The sequence below is a fragment of the Lithobates pipiens genome, unplaced genomic scaffold (assembly GCF_037356315.1).
Source record: "Lithobates pipiens isolate NorthernLeopardFrog02 unplaced genomic scaffold, aLitPip1_a1.2 Scaffold_19, whole genome shotgun sequence".
NCBI lineage: Eukaryota > Metazoa > Chordata > Amphibia > Anura > Ranidae > Lithobates > Lithobates pipiens.
Genome location: NW_027507764.1, coordinates 224232035 through 224259393, shown reverse-complemented (window position 1 = coordinate 224259393; position 27359 = coordinate 224232035). Strand labels below are relative to the sequence as shown.

Here is a 27359-nt window from a genome sequence, read left to right as displayed (position 1 = left end):
AGGTGGCTATCTCTTTAAGCTTGAAGGAACATGACAGGTATTCATTTGGATTACACAGTAGACTTCATAAATTCACATAAATTTTCACATCAGGAAAAACTTGCAAGGGGTCCAAAATTTGTCAGAAACTTTTAGCATGTTATTTTCATGATAGTAGTTTAATAAAAAAAATAATGGAGTGTGTACTGTAATTTTAAATTCTTTGTATATGCTCATGCTAGGTAGCTATAGGGTTCACCACATACATACACACACACACACACTCTGAGGTTGATTAACTGAAAAAAAAAGATATGTTGTTCTTAGTAAATGAGGTGACAATTCACTTTGCAAAGAATACCCAATGAGGTGCAAAAGAAAATAACATTATATCTTCTAGTGTTTGTAGTCTACCCTAACCAATTGTACATTTTTTGGGAATAAATGGTAAAAAAAATAGGAAAAACATGCACTTTACAATTTGAGCACCCCCATAAATATACCCCAAAAGATAGTCTATAAATGATGCTGGTTAAAATTATATCACAATAATGTGATTTTTAAGGTAGTGAAATTTTAAAGCTCAAAGTGAAGGCATTAATTTTACTTTTGGGTGGCTTCAATGATGAAAGCACCAATGAGCACAACGGTGATTCACAGGTTTTTGAATGCTAAAAAATTGAATGACATTGTGTTCACTTACAGTATGTGAGTATTTGCATATGCAAACTTTTGAGCACAACTGTGTATATGTGTATATATATATATATATATGTATATATATATATATATATATATATATATATATATATACACACACACAATATATTTGTATATCTGGTCAGTTGAGACCCAGACCCCCCATGCATCTTTGCAGCAACTGATCACTTCTAAGCCAGCCATAGATCACTACTGATGGATGCTGGAAGGTGCAGCAACAGCTCTGCTCAAACCTCTTTGCTTAGTTCTGTGACCTCTCTTGTGACATTACTACACTCATGATAAAAACACAACAGGGAAGTATTGTGTATTAGTGAAGCAGTCACAAATTTTCATTTTTCCTCAACCTGTTTTCTAAAAAAAATTCTCAATGCTCATTGAGAACTACACCTCACAGAAACAAGAGCCATAACAGCAGCATTATATACATATAAAACTGGTGAGTGTCCACACAAAAAAAAGCCACAAAAATTAAGTGCAAACATCAGACAGTGATGTGCAAATCTTAAAAAAAAAAAACAGTAAAGTCCAGGAGCAAATAAAAACATTCAACTATGCACCGACTCCGTAAATCCATCTGCATCTTGAAGAGATGACCAAGACACCCATGCCTTCACCACAAATAAGATTGGCCTCTTATCAATTATGAACGATCCTTACCACATAGGTTAGCCAGGCATATAATTACCAGACCTCCAGGACACCAACTTCAGGTTTCAGTGATTCCAAGGATCAGCATGTCAGATCAGGCTGCATGCGCACTATTGGAGGTGAACAGAACTGTATTTTCTTTTAGCTCTGTAAGTACCTGTCTATTGTTTTAAATAAATTGTTTGGCAGTTTTACACTATGTGTGGCCTCTGTTCTCATCAATTAGTGCAGATGCGGCCTGATCTTACATGCTGATCCTTGGAATCACTGAAACCTGGAAGTTGGTGTTCTGCTATTGCCATTGAGAAATGTCTGGAGGTCTGTTAATTATATCCCTGGCTGGTCTCTGTGGTGGGGATCGTTCATATTTGGTAAGAGCCCAAACTTATTTGTGGTGAAGGGCACGGAACTTGGTCATCTCTTCAAGATACGTTCACGGCATTGTGGATAATTAAATGTTTGCACTTGGTCTGGGACTTTGCTGTTTTTAATGCCACGTACACATGATCGGACTATCCAGTGGACTTAGTCCAGCGGACAACACCCCGGACTTTGCAGCGGAGGTCCGCCGGACTTTCCAAACGAGCGGACCTGCCCACACATGACCAGACTAGGTCTGGCGCACAATCCGCCAGACTATTTAAATGAACGGACTTACCCACACACGGAGAAAATTCTGTTCATTTTGAACATGGCTCCAGGTAGCCGGGACTAGAGAAGGAAGTGAATGTCCTCCATCGGCGAGATTGACACCTTGCTAGCCCCGTCACCTGGTATGGATTTAAAGGGGAAGTCCTAAGCCGAAAAAACGGTGTGGGGGTCCCCCAAAGTCAATAGCAGACCCTTATCCGAGCACGCAGCCTGTCTGGTCAGGAAAGGGAGTGGGGATGAGCAAGCGCCCCCCTCCTGAGCCGTACCAGGCCACGTACCCTCAACATGGGGGGTGCTTTGGGGAAGGGGAGGCCCTGCAGCCCCCCACCCCAAAGCACCTTGTCCCCATGTTGATGAGGACAAGGGCTTCTTCCCAACAACCCTGGCCGTTGGTTGTTGGGGTCTGCGGGCGGGGAACTTATCGGAATCCGGGAGTCCCCTTTAATAAGGGGGCCCCCAGATACCGGCCCCCCACCCTATGTGAATGAGTATGGGGTACGATGTACCCCTAGTCATTGACCTGGTGAAAAAAGTGTAAATAAAAAAAAACACAACACAAGTTTTTTAAATAATTTATTAGACAGCTCCGGTGGTCTTCTCTTCTTCCATCTTGGGGGGTCTTCCCGCTGGACTTTCTTCTTCATCCTCACTGCCGCCGTCCGGGGGACTTCTCCCGTTTTTGGGGTCTTGTACCGCTCTTCGGGGGTCTTGTCCCGCTCTTCGGTTCTTCTTGCCAGGCCTCCGCTATCTTCTTATAGCTCTTTTACTAGCGTTGGCCCGGTCTTCTGTCGCCGCCACCTTCTTCTCTTCTTCTCCTCTTCTTCCTTGCGATGTTGACACAACGCTCTCTCTGGCTGCAATGGCAGGGACGCATTGTGTGGCGACTTATATAGGGACAAGGGGCGGGGTCACTTGGTGATGTCACATGGTGTCCCCGCCCCTTATGATGTCACAGTCCCAGAGGATGCTGGATTCCTGGATTCCGATAAGCCCCCCGCCCACAGACCCCGACAACCAACAGCAAGGGTTGTTGGGAAGAGGCCCTTGTCCCTGCGACCCCCACTCCAAAGCACCCCCCATGTTGAGGGCATGCGGCCTGGTAGGGTTCGGGGGCGCTCAATCGTCCCCACCCCCTTTCCTGACCAGCCGGGCTGCATGCTTGGATAAGGGTCTGATATGGACCTTAGGGGGACCCCCATGCCGTTTTTTCAGCGTAGGGCTTCCCCTTTAAATACATACCAGGTGACGGGGCTACGAAGGGTGTCAATCTCACCGATGGCGGCGGTGACATTCACTTCCTTCGCTAGTCCTGTCTACCTGGAGTCACGCTCAAAATGAACGGACTTTTCTCCGCGTGGGCAAGTCCGTTCATTTGAAAAGTCCGGTGGACTAGCACACAGACGGGCAGATTTTGAGTCATAACTTCTTTCTAAGTCCGCCGGACTTTTGGAAAGAAAAAGTCCGGCGGACCAGAGTCCGATCGTGTGTACGCGGCATTAGAAGATTTGCACATCAATGATGTCTCCACTTGATGTTTGTGGACTTTGATTTGTATGGATGTGCACTCATACTGTATGTGTATATATAGATTCTAACATCCAATATTCTGATGTTTAGTGAGCGCTGCTCTGTGTGCACTTTTTCACACTAAGCGCAAAATAATATCTTTGTTTAACAGCAACATTATTTGGATGTCTAATGCACAGCATTTAAAGACAACGTCTGATCACCGTCAGCTAGGTTCATGGATTGCACATGTTCACTCCCTTACTTTATGCAATCCAGTTGTACTCTTGCTATTTTAATACAGATCATGTTTATTTTGTTTAATAAACCAGCCACAACGTTTTAAAAGATTAACAAGTTCACAAAAGTCTTTTTTTTTTGTTTAGTCTAATGAATATAATCTGGCTTTAGGAAGCTGCTAACTTAAGTGAATTAATAACTTTACATCTAGAAAACATGTCAGCACTGATGGATTAAAATGCTTATCAGTCTCACCTCTTTCCACATTTTATTAGTTTAGTAAGTCAGTGCTCTTAAGCTGTGAAGTGTCAACTCCTCCAGAATTTACAGTATCATCTCATCATGTTCCTGAACCCACTCATCTACAGAATAGTAATTCAGAATTAGATGTGGCAGAGCCTATGCTGAGATATAATATAGAAGTATTTCAGAATACATTTATGATTACAATGATGATAGTATTATATTAAAACATGTAATATTATACAATATCTGTCTATCCACAGTATATACGGTATATATTTAAATATATATATATATACAGTATATATAACTATATATACCGTGATATCCATAGTATTTTCTTTATTATTTTACTTGACTTCTCTCTGCATAATCTAGGCTTTAAATAAACATACTGTATTTTTAATATAGTACTTGCAACTTTGTAAGGTTTCCTATGTTCCAATTTTGCTGCTTGAAGAAAGTTATATATTTTCTAGTTATTTACTTTCGTCTTTTGATACTTGTTTTAAAAACTGAACAAAAAAAATATTTTTTAAAAATTGAATATATTCCTTTTCATTTTATTGTAGGTACCTTTATTTAAGGAATCAGTAGATGCGTTTGTTGCCTTGTACAGATTTATACCACAGGAAAGTGAAGACTTAGCTATGAGGTAATTTACCTTCCCTTTCAAAACATATGCTGAGCTGTATACTTTTCAATCGCTGTTCTTATTTTTATACCAGTCTATGAAACAATGGTGGGAAGACATAGACAGTTGAGTTTCTAAAGGAGTCATTTTTACCTTAAACTTTGTTAATCCAGAGTAAGTTTCAGGCAGATTACAGAAAAAGTTTCTGTATTTGAACACAGATTAGGGTGCAAAGTCCCCCTTTGCCAAACCAGCCCAATAAATTTGTGAATACAAACTGGAGGGAGGGAAAATTAGACAAGACAACTAATTACCCTAGCTTTCCTTTTAGACAGGAAATCTGATTGCTGATTTAACCATCCTCTTTATTGTCTCTTCTACTTTACAAATGTAACAGCCAGGAGGTAGGAATGAAGATTGGATTTACCATGACCATGGACTTTCAGCGAATCTTACAGATCCAAAATTCACAGTCCTGGTGAAATTGCACAAAACCCCAATTTTTTTTAATCATAATGGAAAATTGTATCAAATATTTATCGTAATTTTCCTTTCCTAATGTCAAACTATGGCAGCATACTAGTGATAGACTCCGCCTCTCTTCCAATCCCTCAGGATCAGTGAATAGCATAAATTAAAGGCCTAGTTAGGCTCCATCCCATTCTTTGTAATTAGCTACATACTGAAATGTACAAGGGTGGGTTGGTATGCTGCCATGGCCTGGCATCAGGAAAGAAAAATTACGGTAAGTATTTTATACAATTTTCTGATATCCTGACACCACCATGGCACATACTATATGATAAATAACTAGCTGAACGGGGGGCTCAACTTGTACATCTTTAATTAGAATGGGACAGAAGACGGAACAGTCCTTCCTCCACAGTCCACTAATGGCAAGACCCCCGGATCTACTCAGTACCACTTGAAAAGGATACTTCCCTGCAGATGGATTCCATGGACGCCTTTGAATGGGCACCCCAGGAGACTGAAACCACTCTGGGAGAGTATGCATCCACTGCTGAAGGATATTCATGACCCCTCTCCCTATATGCATGACCAAACCTACTAAGTCCAGGAGGTAGCCTCTTTTCCCTGAATTCCAGCAGGAAGGATTAAAGGCTTATTACATGATCTGAAAAGGGCAATTGTGGATAGGGACTTCAAGTTCTCTACACATCCATCCACGCATCAATAAAATAAAGTGCTAAGTGCTCTGCTCTTTATTTTATTGTCCATTTGTTTGTGGTATGATACATTTATTGCACTCAGCACTTTATCTGTGGCATGATATACATACAGCACATATTAATATATACCTCTTTTTATGCACTGTATTCACTTTAATACTTTGGTTCACTTTAAAATAGGAATTGATTATAGCGCACTATTACCAGATATATTATATTTATTCAGGGTGTCAGAGCACTATGCAAATGGTTGCAGCTTAATCATTGGGGAATTTTCTATTTTATTTCTCTCAATATATATTGTCATGTCAGCGCTTGGGTATTCACTTTTTTGTATTAATCCTTGTTATTACCAATCTAGTCGACATTTGTAATCTCAAGGAATATAGGCTAAGGCTCATGTCTAATCTGGTCTACAAGAAGTCCAGAACAGCTATCACCGGAAGTGCCGTAGTATCAATGTCTTGTCCTGCTGAGAAATAATGCAAAATTGTTCCAGATTTTGGCATAGATGTTGTTAGTATAGTGCTTTCTCACACTCCACAAGGTAGAGATCATCCTGAAGACGGCTAGGTTTTCAAGTTTCCCCTATCAGTCGTCCTGTTTGCAGCCACGGCCTGCGTATGTGCAAAGGGGAATTGGCTTCTGTCTCATGAGATGAATGGCCACAAAAACTCAAGGCCCTCATTGTCAAAATGGTGGAATGGATACAACTACCATTTTCACTCTCGAACAGCCTCAAGAGGAATATCATTACGAGAAATGTTGTTGGAAAATATATAGGCTAGTTTGCAGATCCATGGAGAAATTCAAGGCATTTGTCCCCTCTAACTTGGAGTGTGGAACTGATTCAGACATCCCCCTAAGTTTGAAATTGCTGTGAGAAGCAATGTAGTCTGTCTGTGGTTGGCCCCACTTGTGGACCAGCTCATAGAAGACCTACAGTGTAGGGCCCACTCGTGCTCTGGAAAATTTGCATGATGGTCAGTCTGTCTGTTTGTTCAAGTCCCCTAGGAGGTAAACTGCTTTTATAATTGGCAGGTGATTTCCTGATCCCAACAGCGTGGGGTTCACCTTTCTTAATGACATAATGCCACACGTTCCTCCTTGGGGATGAATATAGGCAACTGCTGCCATGTTGTTCAACTGCAGAGAGACTGATCTTCCCTTGATTCTGTGTAGTAAGGCAAAAGGTGCTAAAGAAGCTGCTTGGACTTCGAGGGTATTTAAGACTACCTCGCTTGGCTGGGAATCTCCCATTGTACTGAACCAACGGTTTCTCAAAGTGTGCCTTCCAGGTTATCTTTGCCAAGATGAATAGTAATTGTGATCTAGTCTAATGGTTCTAACAGGGTGACTTCATCAGATTCTCCCTCTTCGGCCACCACCGTATACTCCTACACATACTGAGTGACAGCTGATAACTGTGCCAGACTCTGTTTCCTCTATTGTGCTAAGAATCCCAGCTTGAACTGTTGAAGTTAGAGCACCCAAGGGATTATTGGTATGACGACATTGTGCTCCAAAATTTGAGGCACTGAGAAATTGCCAAACAAGTGGAGATTACTGTCTTCAGCATTCCTTCTTTGACTGCCACCATTTTCTCTGGTGGAAGCAGAACAGAGGGGTTGACAGAGTACCTCCCGGCATACTAACTGTTAAGTTAGAGAGTTAATAAACCAGCCATATCCCCGCAGGGTGTTTATGAGAATCTCTTGGTGCATCAGCAATTGTTTCAGACCTCTGGATAGAAAGATAATGTTGTCCAGGTAGCGGCGCACCCAGAGAACTTGTTCTCTGAGTGGAGCTAACACTGCACTGAGAACCCTTATGAACAGTTTCGGAGAGTTGCAAAGGCCAAAAGGCAGACTGTTAAACTGGAAATGCATCTATCTGATCGCAAGCTTACCAATTACAAAAGAAAGAAATATTTCAGGATGTTTAGACAAAATAGCATTTTGCCATCTGGCTGTGCAGGTTTAATTGATTCCATTATGAAGATATCTAAAGTGATAAAAAGGTTTAACGTCTTCAGATCTACAACTGGATGCTAGCCACCATCCCTTGCAAACTACATACAGGGTTGACTTTAAGCCTATATATTCTTTTTTGTGAATGGAATCAGGACAAAAACCCCCCTAGGTCTTATATTTATGCATTATAGCAGCCCATCTGCCTAGAAGAATGAAACCTGCTGAGAGGAGGAACATTCCCTATTTCTTTGCTTCCCATCTTGCGGGAGCAGGACGGACTTCCTGTTGCTCCTGGCATGGCTGTATTAAGTTTCCTACCAACACAGAGATTTCCTGTTATAAGGTATCTTATACTGAACTTGCCTGAGAAAATAAACGCAGCCCAAAGTTTCAAACACTGTATCTACTGTAGGCAGGGATTAAAGCAATGCTATCCAATCTCTAATGATGATAAAACCTGTATATACAAATAAAGGAGATTTTCTCTCTGGACTTTGCCATTCTGAAGAAAGGGTGAATATGACTTTACCCATACAATTGGACTGCTTGACTGCCTGGATACATAGTTCAATGGAGGGAAAACTGAAGCCAAGCAGTTCCAAGCCTTCCTCTGATGAAGAGGAGCTACTACTGTCTGCAGGCTGTCCACTCGCTAGAGTAGTAGAACTAAGTGGGTTAATGCCACCTGCTGAGGTGCCAGGATTCTCTCCTAGTGACAGGCAACTATGAGGGGTCTGCCTCGCTGAGATAATTGAAATAAGTACAGAATAGAATCTCATGCCACCCTCTTCAATAACAATGATATTTGAGTGTTACCTGTCAACTGCAAACTCCTCCAGGCAGTCTTTACTCACCAGCCTATTGGGCATAGGTATTGCGCCACAGGTGCTGTGGGAACTTTACTGGGATGGTAGCATTGCTCTAGGAAGAAGCAATAAGGCATCATCCTTGGAACATTCCCCTTGAATGGTAGCAGCCTCTTGGGCTACGTTCCTCCAAAGAACGTCCGCCTTCCATGACTCTTGAACTTAGATAGCATGAGCATGAGGGGCTGAAAAAAATTCAAAGCAATCTGCAAAGGGAGGCACTCTTTTTCTGAAACTTACCACATGATGTCTCCCACCTTTGAATTTGAGGGTCTTTTTGTATAAATGGTGACTGACTCATGGTTTGAGGACAAATAGGATGTCCAGCTGAAAAAAAACAAGGATAGCTGAAAAGGAAAATAGCATCAGATAATGAAAGGTTTAGAGATGAAAGAGAAAAATATACATTGGTAACAAACAAAAATGAAAAAAAGTGTTTAATTAGTAACAAGAGGGCAGTTTTTCCCAAAAGAAAGATGGCTCTTGGCACTCCTGCCAGCCAGTGTGCATGTGCAGACCGACGCAGCCCAATGATGTCATGAAGAGCGCCTTCAGCACAGAGAAAACAGTCCATCACAGGATAAAACAAGGAAAAGGGCAAACATAATTAAAAAATGGAGCCAAAGAAGGCACAGAAAAGGAAAAGATCCAGATAAAAAAGGGGAAACATATAGGGAGACCGAAAAGAAAAACAAAAAGAATAGGCAGCCTTGTGAGATACAAGGGACCAAAGGAGTGAAATTCATCAACTAGCAGGACCCCATCAAGACACACAGAAGGGGTTCCCAGGCTGTTTAGTACAATTTAGCAGCCCGACGCTGGGACTTCACACTGGGAGAGGCTCAACCCAGCCGCATGCTGCATGGAGACAGAGATGGGGACATAGTACTGCTTACTCTTCACTGGTGTATAGAGATATGAAGAAAAAAAGAAGAATGGGGTGGGGCTTAAATAGGCCTTTAATTTATGCTATTCACTGGTCCTAAGTGCCCGTTCACACTACCACGACTTGTCAGGCGACTTAACCACCTGACAAGTCGCGCTCCGTTCTGTACTATGGAACCATTCTAATAGGAGCGACTCAAGTCGCTCCGACATAGAAAAAGGTTCCTGTACTATTTTTGGGGCTACTTCAGGTACTTGCATTGACTTCTATACAGAAGTCGTTTTGCAAGTCGCTGCTGAAGTCGTGTGCAGGTCGCGTCTGTGAGTCGCGCTGCAAGTCGTGTCACCCCTGTGTGAACCGGCACTAAGGGAGTGGAAGAGAGGCTGAGCCTATCACTAGTATGCTGCCATGGTGGCATCAGGAAAATACATTGTAGGGCCTTTGAACCATGGGCAGAAGATTTAGAAGAGCCAATGAAGGGGTTTTGGAAAACCCAGCCTCTTGATAAAGAACAGGGTTCTTTAGGTTCTTGAGGGTTTAGAACAGCCATGGAGTCAGTGTAAGTAGTTGGAGAGGATAGAAAAAGCTGACAAACTGCATAGGGAATAATTAGGGTTGTTAGAAAACTGCGCTTTGCCCCCGATTGCAAGCTTTTTGACCAATCATTTCCATGTTGCCTATTTTGGAGGAAGGGATCTTTATTATTGTTTTTGTTTTTAATATTAGTGAATGGTTGATATGAGCGTAGACGTCACCTGTATGGCTGAGGTGCTCAAAATCTACATTTGTAGCTTACCAACTGTCCTTGTAGCAGCATTTTGTTTGCAGCACACCACTGTATCTTTTGGAAGAAAGATTAAAGTGTAAGAGCCGGATACATTCTCTTGTATTGTTACAATACGTATACAGATACCTTCCATTAAATATGGAGTTGCTGAATCAAGTACACCCTGAACTTGTGATATTTTACCTGCACTGCACAAAAGTTCTATAGAGCTTTACTGCCCTTTGAGGACACTGTTTATACAGTACTGTTCACCTTTTTGCTGCCTATTTTTTCATGTTTTAATGCTGGCAGGTTTTACACTGCTTTATCATGTTGGGTCTCTTAATTCTTGCAGAAAATGCCTCTCTAACCTTTGTTTCTCTGATGTAATGCAGCCTAGTCCTGCTATTTAAAACTGTACTGCTGCTTATCCATTAATGCACTGACCTATCATATGTGGTCTCTTAATTATCAATGTGAGTTTATTAGAAATTACCAGGTGGCAGAATCTTTTAAATCAGTTAAAACAGGGACAGCCTCAGCCAACCACTGGCCAGTTTGTATGTGCCAGCCAAAGTAGCTATATTACAGCTGAATGAAAATGAATGGGCTGCTGCTAAAGCTACTTGGTTTTTTTAAACTGAAATGCATCAGATTGGGGTGTTGCTAATGTATGTAAGGTAAACTAATTGTAAGAGCAAAAATCACAGCCAGATTTCTTTTGCCAGTGTGCACTAATGCTGACCATCTGACCATGAAAATTGTATAATTCTGTAATACCATGTTGAGATTTAGGGCATGCCCCAGACCTGTAATTTAAAGTGGTTGTAAACCTGTTGGGAAAAAAAACCCCTGCAAGATAAAGGCATAATGCAAAACTTATGAAATACTCATGAGTGCCGGTCACTGCTCGTGGGCTATGGCGCTGTGAGTGGCTGAAGTCGCAATGGCGTCAAATAAAAAAAAGATTCCAGCGGTGGTAATCCACTCTTGGTATCCTGTGATGAGTGATCTCCTCTCCGGGGTCCAGCAATGTATGATCTCTCCTCTCCAGGTCCAGGGTCCAACGATAATGTCGGTCGCAGCGCATCCTGTCTCCACCAGAGACACCTCAGGAATACCGGCAGCCTGACAGGTCTCTTAGCTGAGGACGGGGCCACCCGTCACGTGACCCCATCCCCCTCTGATGCAAGGGGAAACCCGGGCTTCCCCAGTAACATGCGGGTGACCCCGCCCCCCTCTGATGTAACGCAGGTTTCTGTCCTCAGCTAATAGACCTGCCAGGATTCCCGCGCTGTCTCTGGTGGAGGCAGGATGCACTGCGCTGGACATCATCATTGGACCCTGAACCTGGAGAGGAGAGAACATCCATCGCTGGACTCCGGAGAGGAGATCACCCATCACAGGATACCGAGAGTGGATTACCACAACAGGAATCTTTTTTTAATTCTTTTTATTTTTAATAAAGGACTTATCCAAACGGTGCCTGTGTGTTTTTTTACAATTTTTTACACTTTCTTTGTGAAATGGTAGAGGTACAATGTACCCATTTACATTTCAAATGGGGGGCCAGGATCTGGGGCTCCCCTTGTTAAAGAGGGATTCCATATTCCGATAAGCCCCCTGCCTGCAGACCCACATAACCACAGGGCAAGGGTTTTGGGGATGAGGCCCTTGTCCCCATCAACATGGGGACATGGTGCTTTGAGGGGTCACAGACCCCCAAAGCATCCTCCCAATGTTGAGGGCATGTGGCCTAGTACAATTCAGGAGGGGGGCGCTCTCTCGTCCCCCCCTCTTTCCCTGCGGCCTGCCAGATGTGTGCTCGGATAATGGGTCTATTATGGATTTTTGGGGGAACTCCACGCCATTTTTTTTTATTTGGCGTGGAGTTCCCCACAAAATCCATACCAGACCTGAAGTATGGATATTTGGGGGAGCCCCACATCATTTTTTTTTTTTGACACATGGTTTCCCTTAATATCCATACCAGATCTGAAGGGCCTGGTAATTGAATTTGGGAGACCCCCACGCATTTTTTTTTTTTATCAATGACTTTCAATGACTGTTCTCTGTATTACCGGGAGCCGACAATTCATTATAGCTGTGAGTGCTTTTAAATGACTTTTTTTCCTTCAGAAATTACACTTTGTGCAGGGACAGTTCTAAGCACGGGAAACAAGCATTACTTTACGGGCATACTATACACACCCCCTAGGTACGAAATTTAAAGGAATATTTCACTTTTATTGTTTCACTTTAAGCATTATTAAAATCACTGCTCCCGAAAAAACTGCCTTTTGAAAAAAAAAATTGCATTGACACATGTCCCCTGGGGCAGGACCCAAGTCCCCAAACAGTCTCTGGGTCTTGTGTCCGCTTCAAGCCACCAATTGTAGGGGATCAGACTCATTGCAGGGACAAACTCACCATTTCTTTAGGAAAACATCATGTTTTATCCACAGGATATTCCCAAACAAAAGAAAAAGGGCATTTTGCCATTAATCAAACAAAAATAAACTTCTGCTCTACCGAGACTTACTGTGTCCATAGTCTGACCAGTCCTTTGTTTTGTAATAGTTGTCCTTACAAATACTTTGTATCCAAAGTCAGGGAATAAGCAGCCATTCTCCTAGTTGCCTCCTCACATGGAGTCACACACTCTCTCTGAGATATAGGACCAGCTGCCTTAATCAAGACCTGAAAAGAAAACATTAAACTGCGGTCCAAGGACTTTTAAGTCTGTCCCACCCAGATCTCTATCAGACTCCCAATAAAACCAGCCCCGACTGATTCCGACTGATTAATTCCGGAAGAGGTCTGGAAGTGATGTTGCATACACACGGTCGGACTCAGTTGTCGGAAAATCCGATTGTGCATAACGTGATGATGTTATTTCATTACGACAGGACTACGTTCAGACTAGTAGCCAATAGCTTTGGTCTAGGAATTTGATCTGAGCATGTGTGGCACTTTGTCCGTCGGAGTAGGCTACACATGATCGGAGTATGTCCGATCGGAGCATTTTGTCGGAAAATTTTACTGGCAAGTTGGAAAAGTTGGTCCGTCGGATATTCCGACGGAAACAGTCTGATGCAGACCACACACAGTCGGAATATCCGACAAAATGGTCCGATAGGAAACATTCCGTCGGAATCTCCGACCGTGTGTACAAGGGCTTAGATTGCAAATCTAAGAATCCGTGGAGGAACATATATCCCATCAATCACTTTTCCTGAAATTTTAACCCATTTCACAGGCATTCCCACTATAATATATACTAAAATATAAAGGCTGGAAACCCTACACAGATTGTTAACCCTCCTTAAACTACTGAAATTGACTGCTGAGAATGTAACCTTTTATAGTGAAAGGGCTGGCACATAACATATCCCCATTATTGGCCTTTCTAAGCCAGCTGACCTACATTCAAAGGCTATGTGGTGCATCATGATTCCAAATAACTTGGTTTGGTGAATTCTTGCATTCGTTTGCTGGGCCCGTGAACCTTGAACATGCAGGATTCATTTGGAATGCATGGTAACTGTGAACTGGAACATCTTTTCTAGGGATGAGCCGAACACCCCCCGGTTCAGTGCGTAGCAAAACATGCGAACAGGCAAAAAATGTGTTTGCGAACACTGGTAAAATCTATGGGACGCGAATGTGAAAAATCAAAAATGCTCATTTTATAAGGCAAGTTATTGCGATAAAAATTGTTTGGGGACCCGGGTCCTGCCCCTGGAAACATGTATCAATGCAAAAAAAGTTTTAAAAATGGGCGTTTTTTCGGGAGCAGTGATTTTAATAATGCTTAAAGTAAAACAATAAAAATGAAATATATCTTTAAATATCGTGCCTGGGTGTATCATTACTATGCCTTTAAATTAGGGCATCTTTCCCATGTTTATAACAGTGCCACAGCAAAATGACATTTCTAAAGGAAAAAATGTCACATAAAACTGCTCGTGGCTGTAATGTATTGGCAAATCCCGGCAATATAGATAAAAATACCAAAAACACCAAAAACAATGGCATGGATGTCCCCTCCAAAATCCATGCCAGGCCCTACAGGTCTGCTATGGATATTAGGGGAACCCCGCACCAATTTTTTTTTTAAAATGGCGTGGGGATCCCCCAGGCACTATATACTCTAAACAGCAGTATATATACTATACAGCCTGCCCTATATACTCTGCAGAAAATTGGGCCTTAGGTGTTGGTGGTACCAGAACACTGTAACCCCTCACACATACTCTTGTTAGTCGCAGGAACGGGCCCTGCGTTGAAATATTATATCAAAAATTTTAGTTGCATGCCCCTGTTAAACAGGGGAAGAAAAATTGGACCTTGGGTGGTGGTGGTGGTGCCCTAAACCAAAAATATTGTTGGAAGCTAGCATCTTCAAGATTGAGGAGGAAAAAGATAGTCAGCATAGGCAGTCTTCAAGGGATTCCACATCCATAGCAAGTCTACTCTTGCCCCTTGATATTCCTGCACCATATAATGCAGACGTTAGCGATGGTTGCTTGAACCAATCAGACCTTGGCTCTAAGACTGAAAAATTGTTTAACTACTTGCCGCCTTAATGATCACATGATTGGATGATCACAGATCAGAGTAAGGGCTCGATCCCGGCAGCTGATCATGTAATGTAAATAGAAGATCAGTAATCAGTATTTTTTTCCTTCACACTGTCAGCACGAGGGGGAAAAAAAGACCATCGGCTTCTGTCAGAAGGACATCGGTCCCTCACACAGAAAGCCGTGGCTGCATATTCTGTGCCCACCAGTGCCAGCTGCCAGTGCCCACTGGGCCAACTACCAGTGCCACCTATCAGTACCCACCAGTGCCACCTACCAGTGCTCACAGTGCCACCCATCAGTGCTGCCAGTTAATGCCCATCAGTGTCTATTAATCAGTGCCACAGATCAGTGCTGCCTATCAGTGCCCATCAATGCCACCCATCAGTGATCATCAGTGCCTATCAGTGCCCTGTATTAGAAACTGTACTACGGCTGCACTATATTCAGTACTGTGTATGCCACCAGAAGTGTAGTAGAAACTGTACACACTGTATTAGATACTGTGTACACCAGCTAAAAAGTAGTAGAAACTGTACACACTTTAACAGATAGTGTACACAGCCTGCACTGTAAAAACACTAGTAAACACTGAATATATAGTCTATGCCAAATGCAGAGTATATATATATATATATATATATATATATATATATATATATATATATATATATATATATATATATATATACTAGACTGACTGTATGTATATATATATATCAAATACACTGCCACTAACTGAATAACCTGCCTGCTTAATCTAACTCAAGCTATCTCTCTGTCCACGCCAACAACACTACACACAGTCATCGTGTAAGCAGCCTTATATAGTGTGGGGCATGGATTTAATCCCCCTTAGCCATGATTGGCCAAAGGCGCCCTGCCTTTGGCCAATTATGGCTCTCCTAGCAGAGCGTGCTGTGATTGTCCAAAGCATGCAGGTCAGGTGCATGCTTTGGCCAATCATCATACAGCAATGCACTGCAAGATTGCAGTACATTATGGGGCGTTCCGCTGCGTTCTAATTTACCACAAACGCCCCATAATGTCCACTGTTCTGCAAACAGGCAATGAGGCAAACACCTGAAGTTCGAGTCTAACTTATATTCGACCCAAACATCGAGCTCATTGCTAATCTTCTCTATTAACTGCTCATTAATGCTCTGTATAGAAAAAGTGCACTGGATGTGCATATTCTTTTAGTAAGTCACCTTTACGTTATGTTGCACTATGAAACAAAATGTACTGACTGTGGATGTTGACAATTCAGTGTGTTATTTAATTTGTATTGCTTTCCTGAGTTAGTGCTCAACACTCAGAAAGGAACTTTCACAGTAATACTTCACTTTCAACTCCTGGATTTACATAACATTGCCCAAAATGGGGTTCATGGTAATCATGTTTCTGTTTATTATAGTTCTACTAAGTAGCTCCATAAATAAGTTTATCTTCCTTATGTTGATGTGCCCTATACCTATCATTCTTTAACCACTTGCTTACTGGGCACTTAAACCCCCCTCAGTCCCAGACCAATTTTCAGCTTTCAGCGCTGATGCACTTTGAGTGACAATTGCGCGGTCATACAACACTGTACCCAAATGAAATTTTTATCATTTTTTTCCCACAAATAGAGCTTTCTTTTGGTGGTATTTAGTTACAGCTCGGAGTTTTATTTTTTGCTAAACAAACAAAAAAAGATGCAAAAAAAAAAAAAAAAAAATCATGTTTTAATAGTTTGTTATAAAATTTTGCAAACGGGTCATTTTTCTCCTTCATTGAAGTGCGCTGATTAGGCGGCACTGATAGGCTGCATTGGTGGGCACTGATGGGCTGCATTGGTGGGCACTGATGGGCTGCATTGGTGGGCACTGATAGGCTGCACTGGTGGGCACTGATAGGCATAGTTAAGGCGGCACTAATAGGCACAGATAAGGCGGCACCGATGGGCACAGATAAGGCGGCACTGATGGGCAAAGATGGGCACAGATAAGATGGCACGGATGGGTGGCACGGATAAGTGGCACGGATGGGTGGCACGGATGGGCACTGATAGGTACCACAGATAGATGGGACTGATGGGCACTGATAGGTGGCACTGATAGGTGGCTCTGATAGGTGGCACTGCTGGGCACTGATGGGCGGCACTGCTGGGCACTGATGGGCGGCACTGCTGGGCACTGATGGGCGGCACTGGGGTGCAGCACCTGAGGCAGATTTTGGGTGGCACTGTGGGTGGCACTGCTGGGTGGCACTGTGGGTGGCACTGTGGGCACTGCTGGGTGGCACTGTGGGCACTATGGGCACTGCTGGGTGGCACTGACAGGGGGGCACTTACTTTATTCAGGATGGCACTGCGGGTGGCAGGTGGGCACTGGCAGGGGGCAGGTGTCCTTTTAAATTGCTGGCCGTGATCGGGACTGATGTCCCGAACACGGCCGCCGGCGATCGGCTTTTTTTTTTTCTCCTCGCGCTGTCAGCGCGAGGAGGAATACTAGCCGATTACCGGCTCCGTTTTATCACATGATCAGCTGTCATTGGCTGACAGCTGATCACGTGATAAGGGGTCGGGATCGACCCCTTACACGGATCGGTGATCAGGCGAGTCTCACGGACTCGCCGATCACAGAGCGCGCCGCGCGCGCCCCTCAGGGGGCGCGCAGGCCGCTCGTAACCGGGACTACGTCAATAGACGTAGTCCCGAAAATGTGGGTCCGCGCTATTGCCGTCATTTTGCAATAGCGCGGATCCCAAGTGGTTAAAGGATGGGCTTGCAACACAATCAAACAGCCCTATACAAAAGACCAACATTGTTTTTCCATAGTTTGTTCATTTATTATGTAGGCATCCATGCTTCTATCACATGAGCCAAATGAAAAAATGATAAATAAATCCCAAAACAAGGAATCTGAAGCACATATTTTACTGTACATGTTAAGCTTGACCATGCTTCTTCCCTCTTAGGCCTCCCTTTTGGCCTGTGAGGTCACCGATCCTATTCAAGGACCATTAGGCAGACTGGACAGGTGGAAAGGTAGTATCAAGTGCACATAATATAAAAGGTCTAACTGTTTATAGCTTCATCTGCCAACTTATCCAGTTCTACTGATCATTTTGACATGCAGTTTATACTGAGGAGGGTCAACTTAAGAGTCCATAATCATTTATTGCTGGTAACCATATCAAAAAAGAAGATAAAAGTCAGCCAATGTATTTCAGGGGCAGACAATCCCCTTCATCAGAGTCCCAGTAAAAATATCTGGATTTGTTATTGGGACTCTGTTTGGAAGCTGCTCTTAGTTAGGAAAAGGACATTACTAATTCAGTGAACGTATGCTAAAGGGGACTCATGCACAAGAGATTTTTAGCATATGTTCATTGTGATTAGAGAGGTTTTTTTTCCAATAAACCATGCTAAACAATTTGTTATAGGACCATACATTGTAGGATCTCAAAGCCCCAGTAGATGCTCTTCTATTCTTCTAGACGCATGCCCTTTTAGCTAGTCATGTTTCACCAAAAAATATATTTTAATCCTAAGCAACCTTTTTTGCTATAGTTAAAGTGGAATTTTAGTCCGGAAATTAAGTCCTTCTAGACCACTGCAGACTGGCCTTTTTTGCAGATATAGCAAAAAACATTAAACATTAAAAAATATGTATCTAATACTCTTTAAATTCAGTAATACCCTGCTCTGCACATGCTCAGTTGCTCTCCATTTTTGGCATTGTGCTGAAAATCAGAGCTACTAAAAGGCTGGTTTGCTGACAGATTTACTGCTGTTCAAGGGCTCTGGGCTTCAGCAAAATGGCAGCCTCTGGCCAAAAGAAGCAGGACTAATGTTGGAGGCAATTTACAGCACACAAATTTTGGTAGCATACTTATTAACGTGTAATGTAAGTTCCTTGCTAAAAAAAATGTATTTATTTATATTTAAGTTGTTATAGGTAAAGTTCCACTTTAAATAGGCATAGAACTATAAAACTGTGCTCTGATACTGTCAAACAATATTGATGTTTTCATTTGTATGTATCAAAAATAATGACTTAGATAAATATGCAAGCAACTTGGCACTTGTTATTTGTTTGCCACTAGCTCGGCAGATCATTGGTTTGACTTACTAACATGACTTAATTTTCCAAGAGTTAGCAAGTGCATAAGGGCCGGTTCACACTGCAGGCGAGGCGAGGCGTCTCCGACTTGCCTCGCCGTGACCTGCGGCGACCTCAGCGGCGACTTGCAGATGACTTCTGTATAGAAGTCAATGCAAGTCGCCCCGAGGTCGCCCAAAAGTAGTACAGGAACCTTTTTTCTGAGTCGGAGCGACTCGAGTCGCTCCTCTCAGAACGGTTCCATTGTACAGAACGGGGGCGACTTGCGGGAGTGAGGCGAGGCGAGTCGTGTCGCCTCGCATCGCCCGCTGTGTGAACCGGCCCTAAAGGTGATCTTTCGCAGAACACCACATACAATTTGCCACTTGAAATATTTGTACAATTTATTCATGGCCCAAGTGTTACAATTTAAAAAGTTAAGCTGACGCACAAATATTTATGACTAAAACTCATTTACTATGTGCCAGCAGAGACTTTTTACTTATATGTGCGTCCAAAAAATTAGACAAACACCAGCAAACCTTTTTTTTTTTATTGCAGTGGTGTGAAAAGACTTTCATCAAAGATCTTATTAATATACAGAATTACTACCATAATTTCATTTTATCACCTTTTTAAAATGTAACATGTTGTTCTCTCCAATTTTTTATAATGTTTTCAGTTAGTTTCATTTTAAGTCTGTGGAAGGTAATTTGTGCTGCAAAATTTCTAAGGTTAAACTAAAATATACCGCTTTTTACATATATAGATGTATTTTTTTATGAGTGTTTAAGCTGACAAACAATGGACCAGAATAGGCACATCAAGAAAAACAGAAACCACAGAAATGTTATGGTTCATTCAACAATCGTGTTGTAGTTTTTACACACAAATTAGTTCCAGCCATATCTTTAGCACAAACAAAAGGTAAAAGTATAAACTTAGGCAGATACAGTTGTAATTATTGTGCAAAGAGAAGAACAAATGCAGTGGCTTTGCAATTGCAATGTAAATTCGCCTTTGTTTTTTTTTTCTTCACAGACAATATCTTGGTCTGACATAATGGCTTGATATAACACTGCAGATTTTGTGTTTCTCCTGTTGACCATCTTTTCTCCGCTAATATGCAAGGGATATGTTGTATAGAGAGTTGACAATATACAGTATTAAGACAAGCATATCAAACTGGTGCTCTTTGGCCAACATTCAGCACTTTCAGCTTTTTACGGTTTTTCCATTTTAACTTAATGATGTCCCAGATGTCTCAGACTGATTTGTTCTTCAATTTTTAACTTCACCTTTTTTTCCGTTATCAGAGAGAATCAAATAAAATTTATATATCAGGGATAAGCCAACTGTTAAACTCAAATGAGACAGAGGGCCAAATTAAAAATAACTTTTCAAATGGCAATATTCAGTCCACTGATGGCAGTAACCATTAAATTCCAGTGCTGCTAAAGCACTTTCCTGTCTTAACAAATGCAAATAACATTATTTTCAAATACAGTTAATACTATGTATTTAATTATGCAAGGCAATGAAGATTTTATGAGCCATTTATATTGTATGTATTTTACTCAAAGCAATAAAACATCAAGAGGTAATGATGACTTTTTTGGGGGGCAAGTGTCAGTTCCAGGAAATGTGTGATTTCTGCTTGCACTTTTTTTATAACGCAAATGTAAATGCAATGGGATCTTTCTTTAATGGCCTACAATATTAGTATTAATGTACTCATTACCGACTTCATCAAGAGGCCACTAATATTTTCTTATATACCTTAATAATATATGAGATTGAATATATGTGTATTTGTATTCAAAAAAGTTTTATTTATGTTTTTATTTGCAGACCAGGTGATATAATTACTATATTGGATGATTCAAATGAAGATTGGTGGAAGGTAATATTAAAAAATGTTAAACGTGTTGACTGATCTAAAAATAATAGAGTTTTGGGCAAAAGTATTGGGACCCCTGTCTTTACAAGTACATGAACTTTAATGGCATTCGAGTCTTAGTCCGCAGGCTTGGCCCCCCATTTGCAGCTATAACAGCTTCAACTCTTCTGGGAAGCCCATCCACAACGTTTAGGAGTGTGTCTATGGGAACGTTTTACCATTCTTCCAGAAGTGCATTTGTGAAGTCAGGCACTGATGTTGAATGAGAAAGCCTGGCTAGCAGCCACCGCTCTAATTCATCCCAAAGGTGTTTTAGCAGGTTGATTTCAGGACTCTGTGCAGGTCAGTCAAGTTCCTTCACCCCAAACTTGCTCATCCATGTCTTTATAGACCTTGCTTTTTGCACTGGTCCAAATCATTTGGTGGATGGGGGGATTATGGTGTTGGGTTGTTTTTCAGGGGTTGGGCTTGGCCCCTTAGTTCCAGTTAAGGGAACTCTTAAGGCGTGAGCATACCAAGACATTTTGGACAATTTCATGCTCCCAACTTTGTGGTAACAGATTGGAGATTGGCCCTTTTCTGTTCCAACATTATTGCGCACCAATAACTTTATGAACTTTATGAACATGAACTTTAATGGCATTCGAGTCTTAGTCCGCAGGCTTGGCCCCCCCCCCTATTAGCAGCTATAACAGCTTCAACTCTTCTGGGAAGCCCATCCACAAGGTTTAGGAGTGTGTCTATGGGAACGTTTTACCATTCTTCCAGAAGTGCATTTGTGAAGTCAGGCACTGATGTTGAATGAGAAAGCCTGGCTAGCAGCCACCACTCTAATTCATCCCAAAGGTGTTTTAGCAGGTTGATTTCAGGACTCTGTGCAGGTCCGTCAAGTTCCTTCACCCCAAACTTGCTCATCCATGTCTTTATAGACCTTGCTTTTTGCACTGGTCCAAATCATTTGGTGGAGGGGTGATTATGGTGTTGGGTTGTTTTTCAGGGGTTAGGCTTGGCCCCTTAGTTCCAGTTAAGGGAACCCTTAAGGCGTGAGCATACCAAGACATTTTGGACAATTTCATGCTCCCAACTTTGTGGTAACAGATTGGAGATTGGCCCTTTTCTGTTCCAACATTATTGCGCACCAGTGCACAAAGAAAGGTCCATAAAGACATGAATGAGCGAGTTTGAGGTGGAGGAACTTGACTGGCCTGTGCAGAGTCCTGACCTCAACCTGATAGAATGCCTTTGGGATGAATTAGAGTGGAGACTGCAAGCCAGGCCTTCTCGTGCAACATCATTACCTGACCTCACAAATGTGCTTCTGGAAGAATTGTCAAATATTCCCATAGACACACTCCTAAACCTTGTGGACATCCTTCCCAGAAGAGTTGAAGCAGTTATAGCTGCAAAGGGTGGTCCAACTCAATATTGAACCCTAAGGACTAAGACAGGGATTCCATTGAAGTTCATATGCGTGTAAAGGTAGACGGCCCAATTAATTTGACAATATAGTATATATATATATATATCTATATATATATATATATATATATACATATATATATATATATATATATATATATATAGACAATTTGAAATGAATACTAAAAATGTTTAAATTTTTTTGAAGGGCCAGGTTATTTTTTATTTAAAATTGTACACCAAAACTGATACTTTTAGGTGTTAACAGCCACTGATAAACACAGATTGTGACAGATTGTGACATATAAACTAAAGGCAAAACATTTTTTTTGTTTCAGATAGAGGGAAGAGGGATTAGAACACCTGTCAGGTTTTTATTGCTGTCTGTGCCCCTGTTAAGGAGATTCACCCTCTCTATTCATTCTATTTACCATTATTTCCAAAAGCAAAAGAAAATCCCAAATTTTGGGATGTCCCCATAACCAGAATAGTGGAGATATCTTCCAATAGGGACACTAATTCTGGTGACCCTGGAGATAACCAGGGATTCTCTCGCTTTAGAGGGATTTTCTCTCACTTCCTGTTTTGGCCAATGAAACACAGAATGCAAAAACCATATGGGGGGTCATAAGCCTTCCTATCCAAAATGAGGCATAACTATTTCCTTTAGTTCTACTGTAAATGAGAAGTGTGGAATTGCAAAAATAAACATACTGTACATATTAACCTATATGGCTGCAGCATCTGTCTGGCTCTAAGACCTAGAACTGAGCGATCATATGACCACTGATCGTTCAGCCCTCAGAATACTCTGAGTGGACAGCAGTGACTGTCAGTCACCGGTTCTTTGCTCTGTCCCTCCGTCGCTCACTGGAGCGATGAGATGTGTAGGTGAAGGAAGTAGCTGGTTCAGGCTCTCAATGGTATGCTGAGAGGCAGAGCCAGCTGCTCATCAGGGCATCTGGGTGGATCCTGACTTTATTTTGGGATTCCTGCAGAGCCTGGACCGGCTCTGTGACATCAGCCATCAGGCTGCTTTAACCAGCAGTCAGCATAATCAGAAAAATCATTAATTTCTGAACTCCTATGACCCAGAAGAGAAGGATGGCATAAAAAAGCTTTTGCCATACTTCTCTTTTAAGTATGAATGAATTGATTTGCATGAGTCAGAACACATGGTGAATGGTTTGCTCTAGGCTGGTGTTGACCAGGGAGCTGTAGTTTGGTTGGTAAACCCGTTTAAATTATTTTTATTTAATTTTTACAAGTAAAAAATCTTACATACTTTGCAAAAAACTATTTGCAAATCATCCAAGACATGCTCAAAATACACATGAATGCATAAAAAATACACAGAAGTACACAAGTGGATCTATCCTCTAACATACATTTAAATATAAAAAATAAGTCTATACCACAGCATATGCTCCTCTTTGGTTCTCCTGGACCATCTAAATAAAAAATAAACCAAAGAAGAGAGAGAGAGAGAGAAAGAGAAGAATGGGGAGCAGGCCCATTCCCCGATCCCCCTCCCTTCCCCCACTCTCAAAAAAAAAAAACTCTTTATGTGAATGGTGTTACCCCAATATAAACAAATCACCCCCTCTTACCCTTGTCTATTTATCTTTACTTTCGAGGAGGAGAGAGATACTCATCTCTCTACTCCCATTGCTATCCTCCTTCAGGTTGTGTGAAGAAAAAAAAAAGAGGAAAGGGAGGGAGGGAATTATATTCCCTTCTCTTCCCTGGGGAGGGGACGGGGGACCAGCAGCAGGGGACAAGCCCCTAGGTTCTCCCTCCGGTCCCCATAATTCCCAGATAGATTGAGGACTGTTTAAATTCTAGCCATTTCTAGCCTGGAATCTTGTTTGTGCATTCTTTTGGAAACATGTTAATGCTTCCATTATCCTCATTCTATCTATTTCTCTAAACCAATCTTTTATCATCAATATTTCCTTTGTTTTCCATTGTTTTAATTGTTTGATTAATGCTTTCGCTGCATTCAACAGAAATGGAGCGAGTGCTGCTCTGTACTTCTTCCTAGAACCCCCGGTCGCGTCGTTTCCAGTCTAATTCTACTTCTGTCCCCTCAATCTTTTTAATTAAATCCAATACTTCCACCCAATATGGCTGGATCGAGCTACACTGCCACCATAAATGTACATGAGTTCCCTCCTCCCCACACTCCCTTCAAGATAGAGGTGATAGCTCATGATTCATTTCATGCATTTTAGATGGAACATAGTACCACTTAGTTAACAATTTATAATTCATTTCTTTTATCCTTGTGTCCATTGAGGTGGTGAACATATTCCAGAACCTTTCCTTTCAGCATCTCTAGTACTGATTGGTTCAGTTCTATTTCCCAACTCCCCAAGGGACACACCAACCCTTCGTCCATGGAGGTTATTAACATCCTGTATATTCTAGAAATCCGCTGTCTGTTTGTTCCCCCTTGGTCAATTAATCTTTCCCATGGATTTAGCCTTCTGGCCAAATGAAGGGGTTTTGGAAGGGATTCTATAAAATGCTGTAGCTGTCTATATCACCAAACTTCCCATGGTGTTGTACCGTATTTTTCTCGCAGCTCTGCTAATGAACAAAGGACGTTTGCTTTTAGGACATCTTTTAATCTCAATTCGTCTGAGTGGGTCCATTTTAGGTACAATTTATTATCATTCCCTGGATCAAAATAAATATTATCCATCAGGGGCATCAAAGGGCTATTGTACTGCCCTGATATATCCTTGAGTACTAAATGCCATACACTTAATGTTTCTATTGTAATTGGGGCCGTTTTTCTAGAAAGACCTCTGTAATCCCTTTGGATCCATATAATCTGGCCTAGGGCGGCTTTATTCATATTTTCCTCCAATGCTACCCATTTTTTATATGGGACATTATGAACCCAGTCTATAATTCTCCTCAATACTGCTGCTGCATGGTATGTCTCAAGATCTGGGAGGAACACCCCCATTATCTTTAGAGCTACTCATTGTTTTATAGGAAATGCGACTTCCTCTTCTATTCCATACAAATTTTTGCAGTAAAGATCTAATGGTTTTAAAATAGGCCCCTGGAATATTAATCGGGAGGCTTTGAAAGATATACAGGGCTTTCGGAAGAATCATCATTTTAATTACACTTATCCTACCAAACCAAGACAATTTATGTACTTTTAAGATCTTGTTTAATTTTATTCAAAAGAGGTAAATATTTATTCTGTTATAAATCTGCTATTGATACTGATAAAAAATACTCCCAAATATTTTAGTCCTTTTTCCTTCCACACAAAAGGAAAAAGAGCTCTAAGTTCTCTTCTCTCCCTTGGGGGGACACAGATATTTAGTATCTCTGTTTTCTCCATGTTGATCTTAAGGTTCGAAACCGCCCCATATTTACCCAATTCTTCCAGAATCTTTGGGAGTGATTGCTTGGGATTTGTTATATATAGCATAATATCATCTGCAAATGTATATATCTTATGCTTTTGCCCAGCAACCTCTATACCTTCAATTTTAAAGTTAGCTCTTATAGATGCTAGGAAGGGTTCTAAGGAAAACACAAAAAGTAGAGGAGAGAGTGGGCATCCCTGGCACGTCCCATTATAGAGCCTAAATGTTTCTGCCAAAGTTCCATTCACCTGAATTTGGGCTGTAGGGTTGAAGTACAGAGCCTCCATCCACCTAAGCATTCATGGGCCTATGCCAAAATTATATAGTGTCTGCAAAATATAATCCCAATCTACCCTATCGAAGGTCTTTTCGGAGTCTACTGATAGGAAAAGAGTGGATTTCTTTCCTTTTTTTGCTTCATGCTCTAAAAAGGTTGTTCTTAATATGTTGTGCCTTGCTTCCCTGCTGGGGACAAAGCCTCCCTTATCCCTTTCTATACAATCTGGCATATACAGCTTCAGTCTTTAGGTGAAGATCCTCGCATACATTTTTACATCTTCATTAATCAGGGAAATTGGACTAAAACTGGAGCATAATGTTGGGTCCTTCCCTTCCTTTACCAAGATTGTTATATAGGCCCCCAGAGCTTCCTCACGTATCTTCATACCTCCCCCAATGGAGTTCATATATAGATGGAAATAAGGCGTCAGAGTTACTAGGAACTTTTTAAAATATAGGGACGTATACTCATCGGGCCCTAGGCTTTTCCCACTCTTACTGAATTTAATTACCCGCTCTATCTCTTCCTTGGAGATATCCCTATCAAGCTTACTTGAATCTTCTTCTGATATAACTGGTAGTTCTATTTTCCGAAGATACTGTTCAATTTTATTTCTTCTATTTTGTTTATCATCACAAACTTGACTGTCGTTTACTATATATAATGATTGATAATACTCAAAAAAAAATTACTGATATCTCTAGTTGAGTGTTTCATTGCGCCCTGTTTAGCCCCGTACACACGAGCGGACTTTTCAACATCCAAAGTCGGACGGACTGAGTCCGTCAGACTATTCGATCATGTGTGGGCTGCAACAGACTTTTGACTCGCCAAAGTCCGAAGGACTTTAGAATATGGAACATGCTTCAAATTTTTCCGAAGGAACTCCGCCGGACCCGGTCCCTTTCGAAAAATTCGCTCGTGTGTATGCTATTCCGACGGACTAAAGCCGACGCTAGGGCAGCTATTGGCTACTGGCTATGAACTTCCTTATTCGAATCCAGTCGTACGTCATCACGTTCGAATCCGTCGGAGTTTAGTGTGATTGTGTGTGGCCAAGTCCGCTCCGCCGAAAAGTCCGTCAGAACTCCGTCGGAACTCCGGCAGAACTCCGACGGAACTCCTTCGGAAGTCTGTCGGACATAAGTCCTCTCGTGTGTACGGGGCTTTTATCTTTTATTTTTGTAATATAATTCAGGTTCCTTCTAGGTTTAATTACCCCTGGCAGCAATCTCCCAGGTTTATTACCGAATTCACATTGCCTTATAGCTAATTTCAGAAATACCTGTCGTGTATCTGTCAGAAACCATGAATCAGACCGAGACAGAAGTACAATTAAATCACACTTGTTTATTAAATAAAAATAAAAAGGTAAATAGAGAAAGTGTA

General features: G+C 41.6%; 1 protein-coding gene across 1 annotated transcript in view; it reads left to right on the top strand.

Moving 5' to 3' along the window:
- Positions 1 to 27359, top strand: part of STAC (SH3 and cysteine rich domain) — a 378751-nt gene that overhangs the window by 319547 nt on the left and 31845 nt on the right. The window contains exons 8-9 of the mRNA XM_077491753.1: positions 4563 to 4645; positions 20828 to 20879. Of these exons, the coding sequence (XP_077347879.1) occupies positions 4563 to 4645; positions 20828 to 20879 (135 nt within the window). The remainder of the gene's footprint in view (positions 1 to 4562; positions 4646 to 20827; positions 20880 to 27359) is intronic.